Genomic DNA, 17,852 nt, shown 5'->3' on the forward strand with positions numbered 1-17,852 from the left:
ACAGAGCAAAACCTGATACCTATATTTTTGCACTTATTCATTGCTTTCTATGGGTATAAAAACGCTGAAAAAACTCTGAAAGAAGTGACATGCTGCAGTTTTCAAAAACACAGTAGTTTTCCAATTCAGTAAAGAAAAAAAAAAAATGTGTGTGCATGAGATCTCATAGCTTTGCTGGTACTATAAAATGCAGCTTTTAATTTGCATAAAACAGCAGTAAAAAAATACGCAGTAAAAACGCGTGAACATAGCCTAAGGCCGGGGTCACACTAGAGAGTTTTACAGACGTATGAGAGGCGCAAAAACTACGCATTGCACACGGACCAATGATTCTCTATGGGGCAGCTCCTATCTGCCGTATATTTCTCGGCCGTATTTTACGGGCATAGAAAATCGCAGCATGCTGCCAATCCACGGGTAGCATGTATCCGGCACTGGCTGCATGATCTCAGCCAGGTATATTTGACTCTGAAACACTGCGGCATTTCAGAGAAAAGCAGACTATAGAAGCCACTGGGTACAGAACCACGCTTGAGACTGGTCAGACAGGTGGATAGCCGCCATCTTCTCTGCCTATGTGCGCATATATGTAGAGACTTGTCAGTTCAGGGCAGCGGGCGGGGAGAAGCCACCAAGGACCGGCCTATCTGACTAGTCTGCTCGGACCCTGGTGGCTTTCAAAATATGTTTTTTTCTGAAGTGTTGCAGAATTTCAAAGTCAACATACCTGGCTGATCTCATACAGCCACGGTCTGATACATGCTTTCTGTGGATCGGGCAGCATGTATCAGCTGTCAGGTTCCCTTTAAAGTACCTACATATAAAAGCCTCACATTTCACCAAAATCAGTTGGGTATATTATATGTATGGTGGCTGCTCTTCTCTCCCCCGATGTCGCGAGACAGAAGTGTTGTGTATAATGAATATCAGACATTCATCAATGCAGTGAACCAGCTGATCCCTGATAAGGCTCTTTAAATCCTTGGCACGGAAAAGGAGTTCCCTGCTTAATGCAGAGTGTAGAAACCAACAAAGCAAAAGTTTCCAGATGGTTTGGATTAAACTATGTACCATAGATAAGGACAAAATGAGGTTCAAAAACAGTGAAATTTTTCTGTAATATTTGTCGGATTGTACAAGAGTCTATCAACTGTTGAAAGGAAGATTGTGAAAAATGTTTTACGGTAATCAGAATTGTCTAGAAACTTTTGCTTTGTTGGTTTCATTGTTCCTAACTCTGTGGTTCTGACCCGGCTAGCTGACAACTCTTCCCTTAACTCGCTGGGTTGGCCAGTAGGTACTTGGTGGGTGCAGTCTCTGCAGTGAAGGCCAGATCGCTGTATAGAGGCGAAAGAGTGAATACAAGAACGTCCTTGAGACTTTCTCAGCAAAATGGTTGTGCCAAATCTGTCCATGGAAACTCTTGACTTGACGGATACAATGCACAACTCTGAGCCCAGATTAGGTTGTGTCCGTCTCTGTCTTCTGGATATAATCTTTTCCAATAGTATTTTACATTTCTTCTACAGTTTGTATCAGTTTTTCCTGCCTCAATGTCTTATCGTTTTTTATTACACAAAGGAGAGCACCGGTTTATTTCCATTGATTCACCGTAAGGTTTGCTGCAAACCCTCTTGAGTGAACAAAACAGGAGATATGGTTTTCCATTTACATGCAAATATAAGAACCTGTCACTGATCTTCTATTTCTGCGGTCAGCGATTTTAGACATGAATGATATCCATTTCTAATCAAACCAAGCGAAAGTACAATTTCTAAGAGATGGCTCAATCATTGGGATACACTGATATTACTGACTTATCCAAAAGATAGGTCATCGATATCAGACCTGTGGGAGTCTGAAAGTGAATACTCCAAATAATCACCTGTTTTCATCTCCTTTGGAGGCTGGAAGCAAACAATGAACGTAGGTATAACAGCGCTGTCCCATTGACTGATTAGTGGACTTTGCCAAAATCTTCACCTCAGCTGCTATTCAGTTCACCGTGGCTTCTGAAGATGCAATGGTGAAAGGTACCACTACCTGATAAAGACTGACACAGAAACCACCCATGGCCTAGAAGAACAGGTCCTAAAATGCTGTCTGTAATGGGAGCAGAAGCTTCCAAGTTGTGGGACTGCGAAGTAGCATGGTAATCTAATTTATATTTATGAAGTCATACCCCATATCTGGTCCTTTTTATTTTTCCATAATACCAGGGCATTTAAGCTCAAAGTAAGGCTGGATTCACATGTGCCTCTTTTGTAGTCCGAATAAGGACCGTGATGCACGGACTAACTGCAGGTCTCCTGACATCGAACTCAGCAGCCTCATAGGTAAAGATGGGTGGATCAAAATGTGGGTTTGCCACAAAGTGATCAGCCCATCTCTTCTTATAGACATATATTAGACTATCAAGTTCAAGTCAGGAGACCTTCAAAAGCTGACTTGATCAGGATTCCCCTCCATTGGCCAAATACAAGAGTTGAAGCTAAAAAAACAGATCTTCTTAGGCCGGGGTCACACTTGCGAGTGTAATGCGAGAAACTTGCACGAGTCTCTCATATCAATACCTGGCCCTGCCATCGGCACTCGGGAGCGTTCATCTGCATAGAAGTACACGCAGCCGCACACTCCGGTCTCAAGTGCTGGCGGCAGTGCCGGGTATTGATGTGCGAGTTTCTTGCATTGCACTCAGTGTGACCCCAGCCTTAGGCTGGGATCACACATGCGAGAAACACGTCCGTGTCTCGCATGTGAAATCCAAGCTCTGGCGCCAGCACTCCAGAGCGGAGCGTGCGGCTCCATGTGTTGCTATGCTGCCGCACGCTCCGCTCCGAAGTGCTGGCGCCAGAGCTTGGATTTCACATGCGAGACACGGACGTGTTTCTCGCATGTGTGATCCCGGCCTTACAAAGACACTCAGGAGGATAAAAAAAACTGCAAGAAATTCCAATACCAAAACCTCTAGTGATCAATGCTTTGCCTGAGAAAGGCAGAGCAATAGCATTTTGCTCTGGTGTAGCAACTCTATCAAGTGGCACAAATTTGCTGAAATTGGTAAAATTGGTACAAAATAGCGGCAGAAGAGCCTTTTCATACATTTTGTTCTACAGTTTTGCTGTTTATAAAAAAAAAAGGCATGTAAACGATGATACTCGAACTACATCTATTTGAAGCTTTATAGCAGCTTTCAGCTTGCAACAATTTTGCAATCATTTTTCTTCCAATTGAAATCGATGGAGATAAAAAGCAAGTAAATTGCTTACTTGTGGATTTATTATGGACTGGCTTTCAAAATGAAGCAAATCAAATGAATACAGATATAAAACAGCTAAATTTGTAATTTTAGAGATCACAGGTAACGGTGGTAATAACCTGAATACAGTTACCTGCAGTCCTATGCAAACCTGCATATTATGCATTGTGATAGCATAATACACTGACACATCCAGCCTTGCTGCATTAGCAAACACAGCTCTACTAAATGATGTTTATGTGTTACATATGTGTTGTTCACGATCCTGTGTGACTTTCTCTGTAATAGAATAATCTACAGTATATTTTGTGATTACTACCTGGTTAAAGCACTATGCAACTGTGAATTATTATAAGTTATCTAAAATATGTATAATTATAAGATCACTGGAAAAAGGAATGAAATCCGACAATGAAAGCATTCAGTAGTTCATCTATGCTCTGAAAAATCACAACCTTGCCATTTTAAGCCTCACCATTCTGCCCATATGGAGTGTGATGTCCCCACATTGCATTGTGTCCCCACAGGCCCTCAAACAGTATGATGACCCTTCAATCAGTATGACGACCCACAAAGCCTCACTACACAGTTTGGGGTCTCCACAACCCCCCCATGCAGAATGGTTTCACCACAAAGCCTATTTAAACAGCATTATGTCCTCACACAGCTTCCCAATCAGAATTATATCCACACAAAGAATGACATCCCCATACAGCCCCCTTACACAGTCTTCTTACATTGTACTATGACCCCACATAGCCCCATTACACAATACTGTGTCCCCACACAGCCTCCTTACACAGTATTATATCTCCACACAACAGCCCACTCAAAGTTGACCCCTCTTTTCGTAGTGTTGTGCCCCCACACAGCGTTATGACCCCACATAGTTCCGCTCCACAGTACTGTGTCCCTAGTACTGTGTCCCCACACAGCCCTCTTACACAACATTGTGCCCCTACACAGCATTATCTTCCCACACAGCCCCCTTACACATTTTTATATCCCCACAAACTGATGATTTACCAGTTGAGCATAAATGTTGTTGTTTTTTTTCTAATACATTGCACTCCATTTGTAATTTAGTTTTCTTTTATTCTGCAAAGCCCCAACCAAGCTGACCACCTTCTAAAAATTTTAACACCAACTCCAAGGACTCTTCCCACAAAGCTGTCCTGAAAAACAAGGCGGGAATATTGTCTGATGACTATCTGGAGAAGTAACGTTCTCTTAAAAAAAAAAAAAAAAAAAAAAAAATAATATGATTTGCCTCAATCAACTGTCCCCTGACTTCACTCCACCTCCCATGAGCTGAGGCCTCGATGTCCCTCTCTACTACTCCAGTCATGCAGGTCTTCCCCGACTATCCCGGTTTTGGCCCGACCCTTGTTGAATCAGAAAGACTCCGAACAATTAATAGTGGATATGAATATGAGAGGACCACACATTTTGTAAATTGTTTATTTGGATTAACTCAAATATCAACTGTCCAGACAAATGTAATTCTTAAACGTCTTATTACATCTTGGACTGAAAACAGTCCCGTGCATTATGTGTCCTCACTCTGGAATACAACAGAAATTGATGAAAGGATTGAGATTCTGTAAGTATCTTTTTCTATACTGTGACATTACGGTTAGCATCATTTTCTAATATGAGGTTATTTTTTCTATGCGATATCATTGTTTTTCTCAACTTTAGCTGTGTTATAACTATAAATGATATTACTGCTGTGTGGCATTACACCAGTTACATCATGGTGTTTATTTTTCTTATACTGGGACTTTGTGCACATCCTGTTCATTCCATCTCTGATGTGACATCACTGTGTGTATTTTTCATGTGTAGTGACATCACTATATTTAAGCTTCTTGTGTTGGTGCTGCGGCCAGCACCTCGCCTGTAAGTCCGTCATCATTGATCCTTTCCACAATTTGCAGTTGTATATCTATATACCAGTGCGGCAGGTCACACAGACGACCTATAAGGTAGCACTTTCCAAAAATAAAGTGAAGCTGAAGTCTGTATTCTAATTTACTAAATATATAAACAGGGACTTACCAATTCCCCAGAAGAATCCCCTCACTAATCTAGTTTACACGCCAGGATGAGAAATGCATTGTACTTGCTGTAACTAAAATGGTTTTCTTTCAAAAGTGGTGAACAAGAGAATAAAGCAGCAGATTCTATTACAGGGAGATTCACGTAATATTATTCCACTATGAAGACGCTGTACAACTTAAAAAGACTGTCCACCTCGGGGACAATTTGCTTTGTTTTGTTCATTTTTTTAACTTGAATGCTAAAAATTATTTTTGAGATTTGTTTTTTTTCAACGTTTATCACAGTCTGGCTTTTATAGACTCCTTGCTCCCTGAACATTCAAAGTTGATGTGGTCAGTGGTCATGAATGAGCAAAGTGGAGCTAAAATGTGTTTTTTAAAAGATACAAACTCCCCCATTGGACCATCAGAATGAGCTTCCTTACAGATTCTCAGTTGACTCATTCTGCATCAGCAATATGCAGTGTGTGAGAGCAGGATTTATACTTATCTATCTTGACTCAATTTTGGTTTCTTTGTACACGCATCTACTTCCTTGCAAGATAGAGTATGGGGGAAATCATAGGAATGCCTTTGTCTAAAGGCTTGGAGATGACAGAAAATTGAAACTAAGAGTAGAGCGACGTCTAGACCAAAATCTGGATGTCAATAGTGTTCATTTTAGCCAATTAAAAGTATGATAATGCCAGCACATTTTTTAGAGATAAGCTGAAACAATTATATGGATCGCCCCCATGGGGCCGTGGGGTACTCGGTACCAGGTCCTTCGGTTCACAGGGGGATGTCACGGTGGCTGACCCGGTCCGTGGCCCTGGGACATCCGTGTAAAAGGGAAAGGTTTTTAAAGAGATAGAGTTTATGTTCATGATGCCACCTGTGGTATTCAGTCAGGGTGACAGACGCTGCTTTAAGGGGTTCGCTGGGGTGATGTTATGGCAGCTAGATGGTATACCTTCCCACAGGTGCAGTATATCCCCAGGGCTTCCCAGTGTGTAGATGGTGGGTGTTGGATGGTGAGAGGCGCAGAGAAGAACGAGGACACAAGGTTGCAGTCTCTTTACCTTTACTGAAGAAGACTTCAGCATCCACAGTCCAGGGCACCAGATCACAGGGCAGGCAGAGTCCAGCCAGTTTGGAGGCAAGTCCAGAGTCCCCTTGTCCAAGTGGAAATCAGTAGCCTTCCCTTGCTGCCTAAGGCTTCACATAAGGTCCTCACAGATGTAATGTCTCTTTCTCTGTCCCCCATATAGGATAGGACAAACCCATATGACTGGTGACTTGAGGCTGTTTATAGGGACTCTAGCACGCCCCGGCCTCCAAAGGCTGCCACCATGCCTCCTGGGTGTAGGGCGGGCAGGTAACATGAAATTAGCTGTCCTGCCGGTCTCTGGAGCAAAGCATAAAGGTCCTTACTTCCTCGGTGTTCCGGCTACCGGGATTCTACGCCTCAGAAGGAGGCAGCCTGTGTAGGACTGGTCCCCTTCTGGTATCCACTCCTTTGCTACGACTTCCTTCACGCTCGCTGCAATACAGTTCTGCCTTCTGTGTGTCTTCTTCTAGGAGCTGCACCTCTGAGGGCATGCACAGCTCTGTGTCCTTCTCCTTCGTTCTCTGACAGGATTCCACCACTGCCAGGGACCAACTAACTGAGCAGAGCTCAGCCAGCAACTACCGTAACTAACTTTCCCTATAGGCGACCAGTTTTACCAAGTGGGGAGTGACCTAATAAATAGGAGCAGAAGCTCCTCCAGGTGGCCTGGTGTGTGAAATGTGTTGCATGTTTGTGATACCTGGATGCAGTTATTCTTCTTTGCCTCCAAACATGGGAGGAAAGCAATACTACTGCGATGACCAGGACCCTGGGGCACCACATATATTGCTACAATCAGTGTCCAAGAAATGTCTATCTATATATATATATATATATATATATATATATATATATATATATATATATATATATATATATATATATATATATATGATGAAGTAATAAAGGGAGATCTGTTTTGATGCTCAATGTATCAGCGTGGCTCTTCCGTGCAAGTATTTTGGATTTTACAATTTAATTTGGAACAGGCAAGTCTCAGAACGATGACAAGTGCAACATAGAGGCTATAGAAAGCAAGCAGTGTAAAATTTGTAATGAAATCCAAATACAAAAATTGTTTTTAGACAAAAAAAAATACACACGTTTAAAGGGAACCTGTCACCCCCAAAATCGAAGATGAGCTAAGCCCACCGGCATCAGGGGCTTATCTTCAGCATTCTGTAATGCTGTATATAAGCCCCTGATGTATCCTGAAAGATGAGAAAAAGAGGTTAGATTATACTCACCCACGGGCGGTCCTGCTGCGGTCCGGTCCAAAGGGCAACGCGGTCCGGGGCCTCCCATCTTAGTACGATGATGTCCTCTTCTTGTATTCACGCTGCGGCTCCGGCGCAGGCGTACTTTGTCTGCCCGGTTGAGGGCAGAGCAAAGTACTGTAGTGCGCAGGCGCCGGGCCTCTCTGACCTTACCTGCAGCGTGAATACAAGAGGACGTCATCCTATGAAGATGGGAGGCCCCGGACTGCGACGCCTATCGGATCAGACGGCCCTGGGTGAGTATAATCTAACCTCTTTTTCTCATCTTTCAGGATACATCGGGGGCTTATCTACAGCATTACAGAATGCTGTACATAAGCCCCTGATGCCGGAGGGCTTATCTCACCTTCGATTTTGGGGGTGACAGGTTCCCTTTAAGAAAAAATATTGTCCCCAAAGGTGGAAAACCCTTTTAAGACGTCTTTATTTAAATACTGGCCACGGATCTCATCACTACATTACTTGTCTCCCTTTTGATTATTTCCAAACCGTTCGCATCATATCAAGTAGATTAAGTACATGTATATTTTTGTGCTTGCTATTTTAAAGGCAACCCGTCAGGCAATTCATACAGTCTAAACCACGGGCAGCAGGAATCACAGCCTTGCTGCACACTGCAGGTAATGGACAGGTCTCTCTATTTACGGTACATATAAAGGAGAGACCCGTCCATCATCTCTAGCAGTGATGGGAAGAGCCGGATGGGGGAGTGCTGGATTCTTCTTTTCTCTGATTATGGTCCTTGTCCAGATCATGTATTTAAGTCTTTAATTCTGTAATCACACCCAATATCAATTTCAAAAGTCCTGTATCCCTGTGTACGACTTTTAACAATTTTTGACAATTTTTACGCAATTAAATTTCTTTTATGGTCCATATTTCAAGAGGAAAAGAATCTGCCTAATAATTCTGCACACCTTGATAAAGGGTGTTGTATCCTTAGGCCTCACCCTACCTCATTACACAGATAAGTATTCGAGTTTATACATCGCGGAGTTGGAAAATCTGCATAAAAACGATGATATGGTCAAACACGCACTGCCTAATAATTCTGCACACAGAGTAAAGTCTGCAAATACCTACTGGGTTGGGGTCTCATCAGCTTAAAGGGAGAGATGACTTCATGATGTGTAACACCTATAAACCTCAGTGGACAGCCTGATCACCTCTCAGCTGAAGTGGATGGTGGCGCTGTATTAGTAAATGAGGGTTGGGGAACCTCTGTTCATCTGATATGTTGGGGTTGAAAAAGCTTGAAAAATCCCCACCTATAAGTCATGTCTGCAATATACTGTGCAAACATAATAGGACAGGACAGAGGTGAGAAGCCTGGAGAGGGGGTGACATTGTCCCAGATTTTTAAGGTGGTATGGATCCTAGGGCAGGTGCCACTTGTGTCCTCCTTATATTCCTTCGCTTTAAATATCTACCCACTAAGAAGTCATGCACATGACCCTGAATGCGGTCTTCATTCATTTCAATGGGGTCAGAGATACCACAATATAAAAATATCAAAAGGAGATTTTTTTTTCTACAGATTCCATAAATCAGGCCATGTCCTCTCCTAGAAGCGTTGATACTATAATACAGAACATGGTGCAGAACTCGGTCACATGTCATGCGCAGGATTACAGAACACGATGCACTAGCTCACACGTACAAGACGCAGGACTGTGGGCAGAATTAGCATACAAACTCCATGTAAATGATTCACCTAGGTCAGCATCATACCCAGGGACCCTGATGCTTCATAACAGCACCAATCACAGCACCACCTGGCATCCTATAACTCACAGCCTCAACCACTGGATCGCATGACTTGTAAACATCAGAAACATTATTCAGCTATTTTATGCAATGCAACTAGAAGGAACAGACCTCCAACATTTCAGAATTCCCAGCAGATCTCTGCCATCTGTATGTAACTAGCAAATTGCCTGAAAACAACGTGATTCAAAGTTAAGGCAAACAAATAATAGAAATGAAAAACACATTGGAATTGCTATTGTATTATTCCAGGCTCGGGTTCAATGAAACAGAAACATTGTGAAACAACATGTAAGACTGGAGAAAGCACATGGGGGCCAACATATGGACCGTGAGTATAGACTGTGAGGAGCGTGGACTGGAAGTGGAATATTTGTGGGGGTGTAGACAGTGGTGATATCGAATGCGGCAGTATAGACTGTGGTGGCATAGACTATAGCGGTATAGATTGTGGCGGTATAGTCTGTGGTGATATAGACTGTGGCGCTATACACTGCAGTGGTATCGACAGCAGTGGTATCAACAGCTGCAGTATAGACAGAGGTGGTATAGACTACAGTGGTATAGATTGTGGCGGTATAGTCTATGGTGGTACAGACTGTGGCGCTATACACTGCGGCGGTATCGACAGCTGCCGTATAGACAGAGGTGGTATAGACAGAGGTGGTATAGACAGAGGTGGTATAGATTGTGGCGCTATACACTGCGGCGGTATCAACAGCCGCGGTATCGACAGCCGCGGTATCGACAGAGGTGGTATAGCTCGTGGCGGTATAGTCTGTGGTGGTACAGACTGTGGCGCTATACACTGCAGCATTATCGACAGTATGAACAGCCGTAGTATCAACAGCGTTGGTATAGACAGAGGTGGTATAGACTATAGTGGTATAGCTTGTGGCGCTATAGTCTGTGGTGGTATAGCCTGTGGTGATATACACTGCGGCAGTATAGACTGTGGTGGTATAGACAGAGGTGGTATAGACCATAGTGGTATAGCTTGTGGCGGTATAGTCTGTGGCGGTATAGTCTGTGGCGCTATACACTGCGGTGGTATCGACAGTATCAACAGCAGTAGTATCAAGAGCGGCAGTATAGACTGCAGTGGTATAGACAGAGGTGGTATAGACTATAGTTGTATAGCTTGTGGCGGTATAACCTGTGGTGATATACACTGCGGCGGTATCAACTGTGGCAGTATAGACTAATATGGTACAGCCTATAGTGGTACAGAATGTGGCGGTACAGATTATAGTGGTACAGACAGCGGTCGTACAGTCGCCGGTGTTATCAACTCTGGTGGTTCATAATGTAACAGATTATAGTAGTATAAACTATTGTGGTACAAACTATAGTGATATAGATGGTGGTGATACAGATTTTTCTTTTTAATAACTTAACCAATACCAAGATGCATAAAAGTGGTGAAGTTAGCTCTCAATTTACACTGTTCTGTAAGAAGATGTCTTATGGCATCTGGTATATGTGTTAGTTCATACAGATGTAGCATTTTCTGACGTATCAGTGGTATTGGCTGTAGAGGTGTGGACTATTGGGGTATGAACTAAGGGTTTGTGCGTGGTGTGGATGAACTGTCCATGGTATGGATTGTAGTGATATCGCCTGTCACTGATATTGCCTGTAGTGGTATGAACGGTCAGAATATTTTAAACAATTTGCAATTCTAAGAAATATGGTGTAAAATAATATACTCCATGACCCTTTCCACTATGTACATACGTCTTCACAGCTCATCTATACTTTTCCAAGCTGTTTTGAGTCTACAAAACGAATACAAAGCAATAAATCTTCATAATTACAATTAATAAACTAATTCTGTAGTCTTATCCGGCAGTCATACACTTTTCCAAATGTTCATATACATTTCAGCAAGAAGTAGGGGACATGGGGGCACCATTCCAGACACATTGGTCTGAGTAGGAGCTGTAGCTATAATATACTATATCATTTTACATGGACTATTTGCAGTCAAGCTTCATTTTGCATTTTACATACATTAGAGCAATTGGTTGAAAAGGTGTACACGGCCTTAGGGCCCCTTTCCACTTGCGAGGAAAACGGACGAGTGCAATCCGATTAAAAAAAAAAAAAAAAAAAAAAAAAAATCGGATTGCACTCGGACCAATGTTATTTAATAGGTGACTTTTCATTTGTGTTTTTTTTCTCAGCCGAAATCGGACTGAGAAAAATCTGGGTCGGCTGAGAAAAAAAAAATCGCAGCATGCTGTGATTTGCTGCGGGTCTCGGACGAGACTCGCCAATGCAAGTCAATGGATGCGAGAAAAAAAAACGCATGGAATACGGACCATCCGTATTCCATCTGTTTTTTACGGATACCTTACCATTCTGTGGCACAGAACACTGTAAGGAGTCCTGTAAATGACTGTATAAAAATAGTTGCAGAGAAAAAAAACGGATTGCATACGGATGTAAAATGGATGGTGCGATATAAAAAAAAAAAAAAAAAATCGCATTTAACTCATCACAAACACATGACAATTGCATACATTACATCCGCTTTTTTGGTCCAGATTATGAACCGTTTTTTTTTCTCACAAGTGGAAAGGGGCCCTTAAAGGGGTTTTCCAGGCTGAGAAGAAAAGTATGTATTCACTCTACCGAATTGTGACAGTGTGCGATTCCACTGAATTCCCTGAGCAAGTGAGCGGTCACGACACCACTTTTATACGATTTGCACACTGTCACTATTCAGCAGTCTGTAGTTACATAGAGTGAATGCAGACTTTTCTCCTCAGCCCAGAAAACCCCTCAGGCTTTGTTCACACTTCCAGCATTTGGTGAGTATTTTACCTCAGTATTTGTAAGCCAAAACCAGGACAGAAGTGGTGCATATGTTTCTACTATACTTTTCCTCTGATTGTTCCTCTCCTGGTTTTGTCTTACAAATACTGAGGTAAAAAACTCACCAAATACTGAAGTGTGACCGTGGCCTTAGTGCTCTGACCGCTCCATATTGAGGTAGCAGTTGGCACAATAAACTGATGCACTATGTAAAAAAAATGGATTCACTATGTACAGACATGGGCAGCATCTCATCACTCAGTTACCAAACTTCCCAGTATAATAATACGGTATATAGAAATTAGGGTCAGGTAATATTTCCATGTAGCTGGACAGCGGGCCCCCAAAGTCAATGTTATTGGTGGGTCCTTGACACCCCAGTCTGGCACTGATTACCCTAATTTGTTTAATACAGACACAATTTTTATACCTTAAAGAGGTTGTCCACTACTGCACATTGATGACGTATAGACAGGTCATCAATGTCTAATCGGCCGGGGTCCAACAGCCGAAACCCCCGCCAATCTTCTGTTATTGATATCAGCCATGGAGGCCGCCGGCTGGAAGCGCTTACTTGCTGAGCTGGCCTTCTACGTGTAGTGGCTGACGTGGGGTACTAAACATCCACCTCCTATTGATTTGTCTAGGAGGCGGATGCGTAGCACTAAGTCTCGGCCACTACAAGTAGAAGGCCATCTCTGCAAGAAAGCACTTCCATGGTGCGGCCTCCGACACCAATAATAGCTGATTGGGGGTGCTGGACCCCGGCCGATCAAACATTGATGACCTATCTTAAGGACAGGCCATCAATGAAAAAAGTAGTGGACAACCTCTTTAAGTTCTATGTATCACTGGGGTTTGATTACACAAGTGAGATAGCTTCAGGAAATCAATGGTGCCTGGATAAATGAATGACGCCAGTCACCATATCATTGTGCATAGATTGTAAGCTGTGTAAGGGTACCGTCACACTGAAATGACGCTGCAGCGATACGACAACGATGTCGATCGCTGCAGCGTCGCTGTTTGGTCGCTGGAGAGCTGTCACACAGACCGCTCTCCAGCGACCAACGATCCCGAAGTTGGGCCGCGCTTAGTAACCCGATGTTTACCCTGGTTACCAGCGTAAACGTAAAAAAACAAACACTACATACTTACCTTCCGTGTCTGTCCTCCGGCGCTGTGCTTTCCTCTGCACTCTCAGCGCCGGTCAGCCGGAAAGCAGAGCGGTGACGTCACCACTGTGCTTTCCGGCGCTGACACAGGCTGCAGGAGGAGTGCAGAGAAGCAGAGCGCCGGAGGACAGACACGGAATGTAAGTATGTAGTGTTTGTTTTTTTACGTTTACGCTGGTAACCAGGGTAAACATCGGGTTACTAAGAACAGCCCTGCGCTTAGTAACCCGATATTTACCCTGGTTACAAGTGAAGACATCGCTGAATCGGCGTCACACACGCCAATTCAGCGATAACAGCGGGAGATCCAGCGACGAAAGACAGTTTCAAACGATCTGCTACGACGTACGATTCCCAGCGGGGTCCCTGATCGCAGTAGCGTGTCAGACACAGCGAGATCGTAATGATATCACTGGAACGTCACGGATCGTGCCGTCCTAGCGATCAAAGTGCCACTGTGTGACGGTACCCTAACTGTAATATGGCTCTGTTCACATGTCCAGTTGTCATTCGTTTTTAATGACAACAGTGGAAAAAAATGGTCCGTTACAAATGGAGCAAAGTTGGACGGAAAATGGAAACATGGAAAAGTTTCTGTTTTTTGAAGAAAAAAAAATGGATCTGTTTAACACTGTGCTCGGTTTATGTTTTGCATTCATTTTTTCCCATTTGTGTGGGATCTGTCTTTACTAAAGGGCCATCTCTGCTCTCAGTGTTCTGGGCATGTGCAGTGCTCAACAGGTCCATGTTTTATGGCCGACATAACGGATGACCTGTTTTCCCATGATCCATTTCCCTTACATTTTAATGTATAATGGCTTCTGTTTGCAATCAGTTTTTTTGGCCGAACAAAAAAGTAATTCAGACTATGATTTTTATTATTCCAGCTAAAAAAACGAATCGCAGCTGGAAAGGAGGCAAACGGAGAACATTTTATAAGACACGTTCACTGCCATTGAAATGAATGGATTGTGCTCTGGAATGTTTTATTCTGTTTTTATGAGCTCAAAACGGATCCAAAAAAGGAAATAACTAATGAACATGTGAACAGAACCTAAATGTATGGGACTGTAATGACCAGGAGCTGAGATCTGTGATCTACAGTACAGTATTGCTCTCTTATATTTGTTTAGTCGTAGTCATTTAATTGTTTTCTTCATAAACTTGCAGGTGACGGCGTCCAACCACATTGTGAAAGCCATCACTGTAGTGGAGAAACCACGTCTGAAGGTAATATAGCAAGCGGTACTTCAGGGAGATATATAGATATAGATATATCTATCACATACAGATCACAAAATCCACATACATTATTATCAGGGATTTATTATTCTTTTGTGCACACCACAAAATCAACTATTTGAGAAATTAAAATTTTATTTCATATCAGGTGTCTCTACGTCGGGATTGCAAACACTTTTCCTAGTTTGTAATGTTAGGTCCTCTAACTCTACGTTCCCATGATGAATTTTTGGTGAGTTTTTTACGCTGCATGTTTTTGCTGCTTCAATAACATTGCTGTATTATCAGGAGGTTGAAACTGCGAGCGGCGGTGAAACGCGCGTCGAGGTGCGGATACAGCAGTACCATATACCCCCTTAACATGGACACAGGTAATTAACTATCCAATTGGGGTGGCAGCTGTGGGGGTGTTTGGTGTTGAATGTTCAACAGAGGTCTGTATATATACACTAATTATTTTCGGTGCTACTAGTTAAAATTTATTGCAGCCTCATAGGCATCCCCTCTAATGGGGCCACACTATTTACTGATGTAATATGGTAGACACCTGTGGCCCCCTTTGCAACATAGCAAAGTTATCATTTTCTGTCACAGTTTTCATTTATTGGGATATACCATAGACATGCGGATTGTTACGTAAATACTTCAATACCGTTATCAAATTGACATATGCTGTGGTACGGCTGCTGTAATTGGTCATAGTTGGTTGTTCCTATATACACATGTATTGTTCTATTTTATTAATTCGCTGTGTTTATAATATGTAATATTGTCTAATAAAATGTTGATATTTTTATTACTGAATTGACTGATCCTTCAGTAGTTCTCTATTGGTATATACTGTGGCATCTTATAGGTGTCTGCACTATAGTAAATCCCACCGAAACCCAAAAAAACATGGTGATGCCATTGTCCTATCTGTGCTCTCTATCCATTTCTTGATCATTAATTGATTTGACACGTTTTACTACTTTTTCTTCCCCGTGCTACAATCTACATAGGTCTACGTGTGCATGAAGGAGAAGTGTGGTCAGTATGACAGGAGATCAGGGATAGCTAGCGGGCTGATCGATTGGGACGGACAGCAATGACAGATTGAACACAAATCATAAATGAATAATGATTATGGCAACTTATTAATTGATTAAATCATTGGAATATAGCCAATCATAAAGGGGATCCCCAGAATGTAAGAAGAGCTGTCCATCAATACAGTATTACGCGTGCCCTTAAAGTATAACTTTTAATTTTATTACTCATTGTGTATTTTAAAGATATAGATTATATATATATATATATATATATATATATATATATATATATATATATATATCCAACTCAGTGGGAAGAAGATGATAGGCATTCAGGAATTTTGATGCATAACAGATTGGGTGTCCCTAATTTTAAATGTCCCTTACTGGAGTTATGAGAGAGATAGATAGATATTGATCCACCCCAGTGATGATAATGTGGAGTTAATGGTGCTATAGGAGTAATATAAATAATACTAGATATATAGATATATATAGTGTATGGTGCCCACAGCACGCACGCTATCACACTGTAGGAACCACCACCTGTTTGTTGACTGCATCTAGTAGAGACCAAGTGCCATTTCCAGATCCCTGGGGCTTTGCCGGCATCTCTGCGCTGACTGCTGGCGTAATAACACTATGTGAAGTGACAGCTGTCAGCCACGGGGTAAGTCACATAAGAGCCCTTTATGGGGGTCTCTTGAATCCTCTTTGCCTGCACAGATTTTCCTGCCCCCACATCCACTTGTCATTGCTTCCATGTGACAAGATGCCTTGCTCAGTGTGGGCTGGAGAAACCCAACACTCCGGAGTAATATTTATATCCTCATTGAGTCATCTTGGGGAAAAAAAAAAACCCAATGAGATCAAGTCCACTGTCAGTCAATCATTCGCCCTTAACCCTTCATGCCCCAGTCCAGGAGACCCCCCACATTACACGGTCACCTGCTGTCACTCACTCATTCCCTGTGAACTCCAGCAATGCTTGCAGGGCACAGGTGAGATGGTGCCAGCCCACACATGCAGCAGTGCTCGCACACTGGGTACTTACATCATCCCATTTGATACACTTGGAGCCTCTTTTCAAGGTGTCAGAGACGCAGACGCGTTTGAGCTGCAGAGCATGGACCCCTGGCTGTGCCCCCGCCATGTCCACACATTTATGGAGACAATTCCCGGGCAGGCTGTGGAGGCAGCAGTGCTGGTGGATGTGCTGTTCGCTCACAGACAGGAGGCACAGCTGACAGGAGCAGCAGCAGCACAGTGTTCCCAGCTCTGCCTCCTCTCCTGCTGCCTCCTCCTCCTCCTCCAGCCAGAACCATTCAGCACCTCGCCCCCCTCTGCCATGGAGCAAGGAAGCACACACATGCAGCAGACTCCTTGTGTCCTCCCTGCAATCACAGCACGCCAACTTTCTCATTAGCCTGGCATGACTTACGGAGCAGCGCCACCCACAGGGCAAAGCTCCGCACTGCATTCAAGAACTACAAGTCCCCAAATGACTTACTGAAAAGAAATCACAGTTCACACAGACTTGATATTTCTGAGCTTGGAGTAAGGATAAATGGCAGCACTATGATTTACCAGGATGAGAGTTCACACATAGAAATGATGGAAAGAGCAGCAATAATGATGGTGGTGATAGTTCTCCTGGAGGTAAGGCTGCGCTCACATCTGCATTTGGCCATTCAGCTTTGAGTGAACAAAAACAGAATTAGGCTAAGTGCACACGCTGCGGATTCCATTGCGGAGTTTTCCGCAGCGGATTTGCAAAATCCGCATTGTAAAAACGCTGCGGTTTTTAGTGCGGATTTACCGCGGTTTTCACCTGCAGATTTCTATTGGAGCAGGGGCAAACCCGCAGCGGAATCTGCAGAAAGAATTGACATGCTGCGGAAAATAAACCGCTGCCTTTCCGCGTGGTTTTTTCCGCAGCATGTGCACTGCGGATTTCATTTCTCATTGCTTTACATGGTTCTGTAAATGCATGGGAAACTGCTGCGGATCCGCAGCAAAATCCGCAGCGTGTGCACATACCCTTAGGGCTCGCTGACACCGGTGTATAACATGGAGGAGTGAAATCTGATGTTTTATCGGAGACCACACGCCCAATGTTATTCTATGG

The 17,852-nt window shown here is 43.1% G+C and overlaps 1 protein-coding gene across 1 annotated transcript in view; it reads right to left on the minus strand.

Annotated features, from left to right (window-relative positions):
- The window catches only part of PLCB1 (phospholipase C beta 1), an 865,647-nt gene extending 848,546 nt beyond the window's left edge, over positions 1-17,101 (minus strand). Inside the window, exon 1 of the mRNA XM_069768815.1 lies at positions 16,779-17,101. Coding sequence (XP_069624916.1) covers positions 16,779-16,877 — 99 coding nt within the window. The 5' untranslated portion in view covers positions 16,878-17,101. The remainder of the gene's footprint in view (positions 1-16,778) is intronic.
- Between the last annotated feature and the right edge of the window lie 751 nt (positions 17,102-17,852).

The sequence above is a fragment of the Ranitomeya imitator genome, chromosome 5 (genome assembly GCF_032444005.1).
Source record: "Ranitomeya imitator isolate aRanImi1 chromosome 5, aRanImi1.pri, whole genome shotgun sequence".
NCBI lineage: Eukaryota > Metazoa > Chordata > Amphibia > Anura > Dendrobatidae > Ranitomeya > Ranitomeya imitator.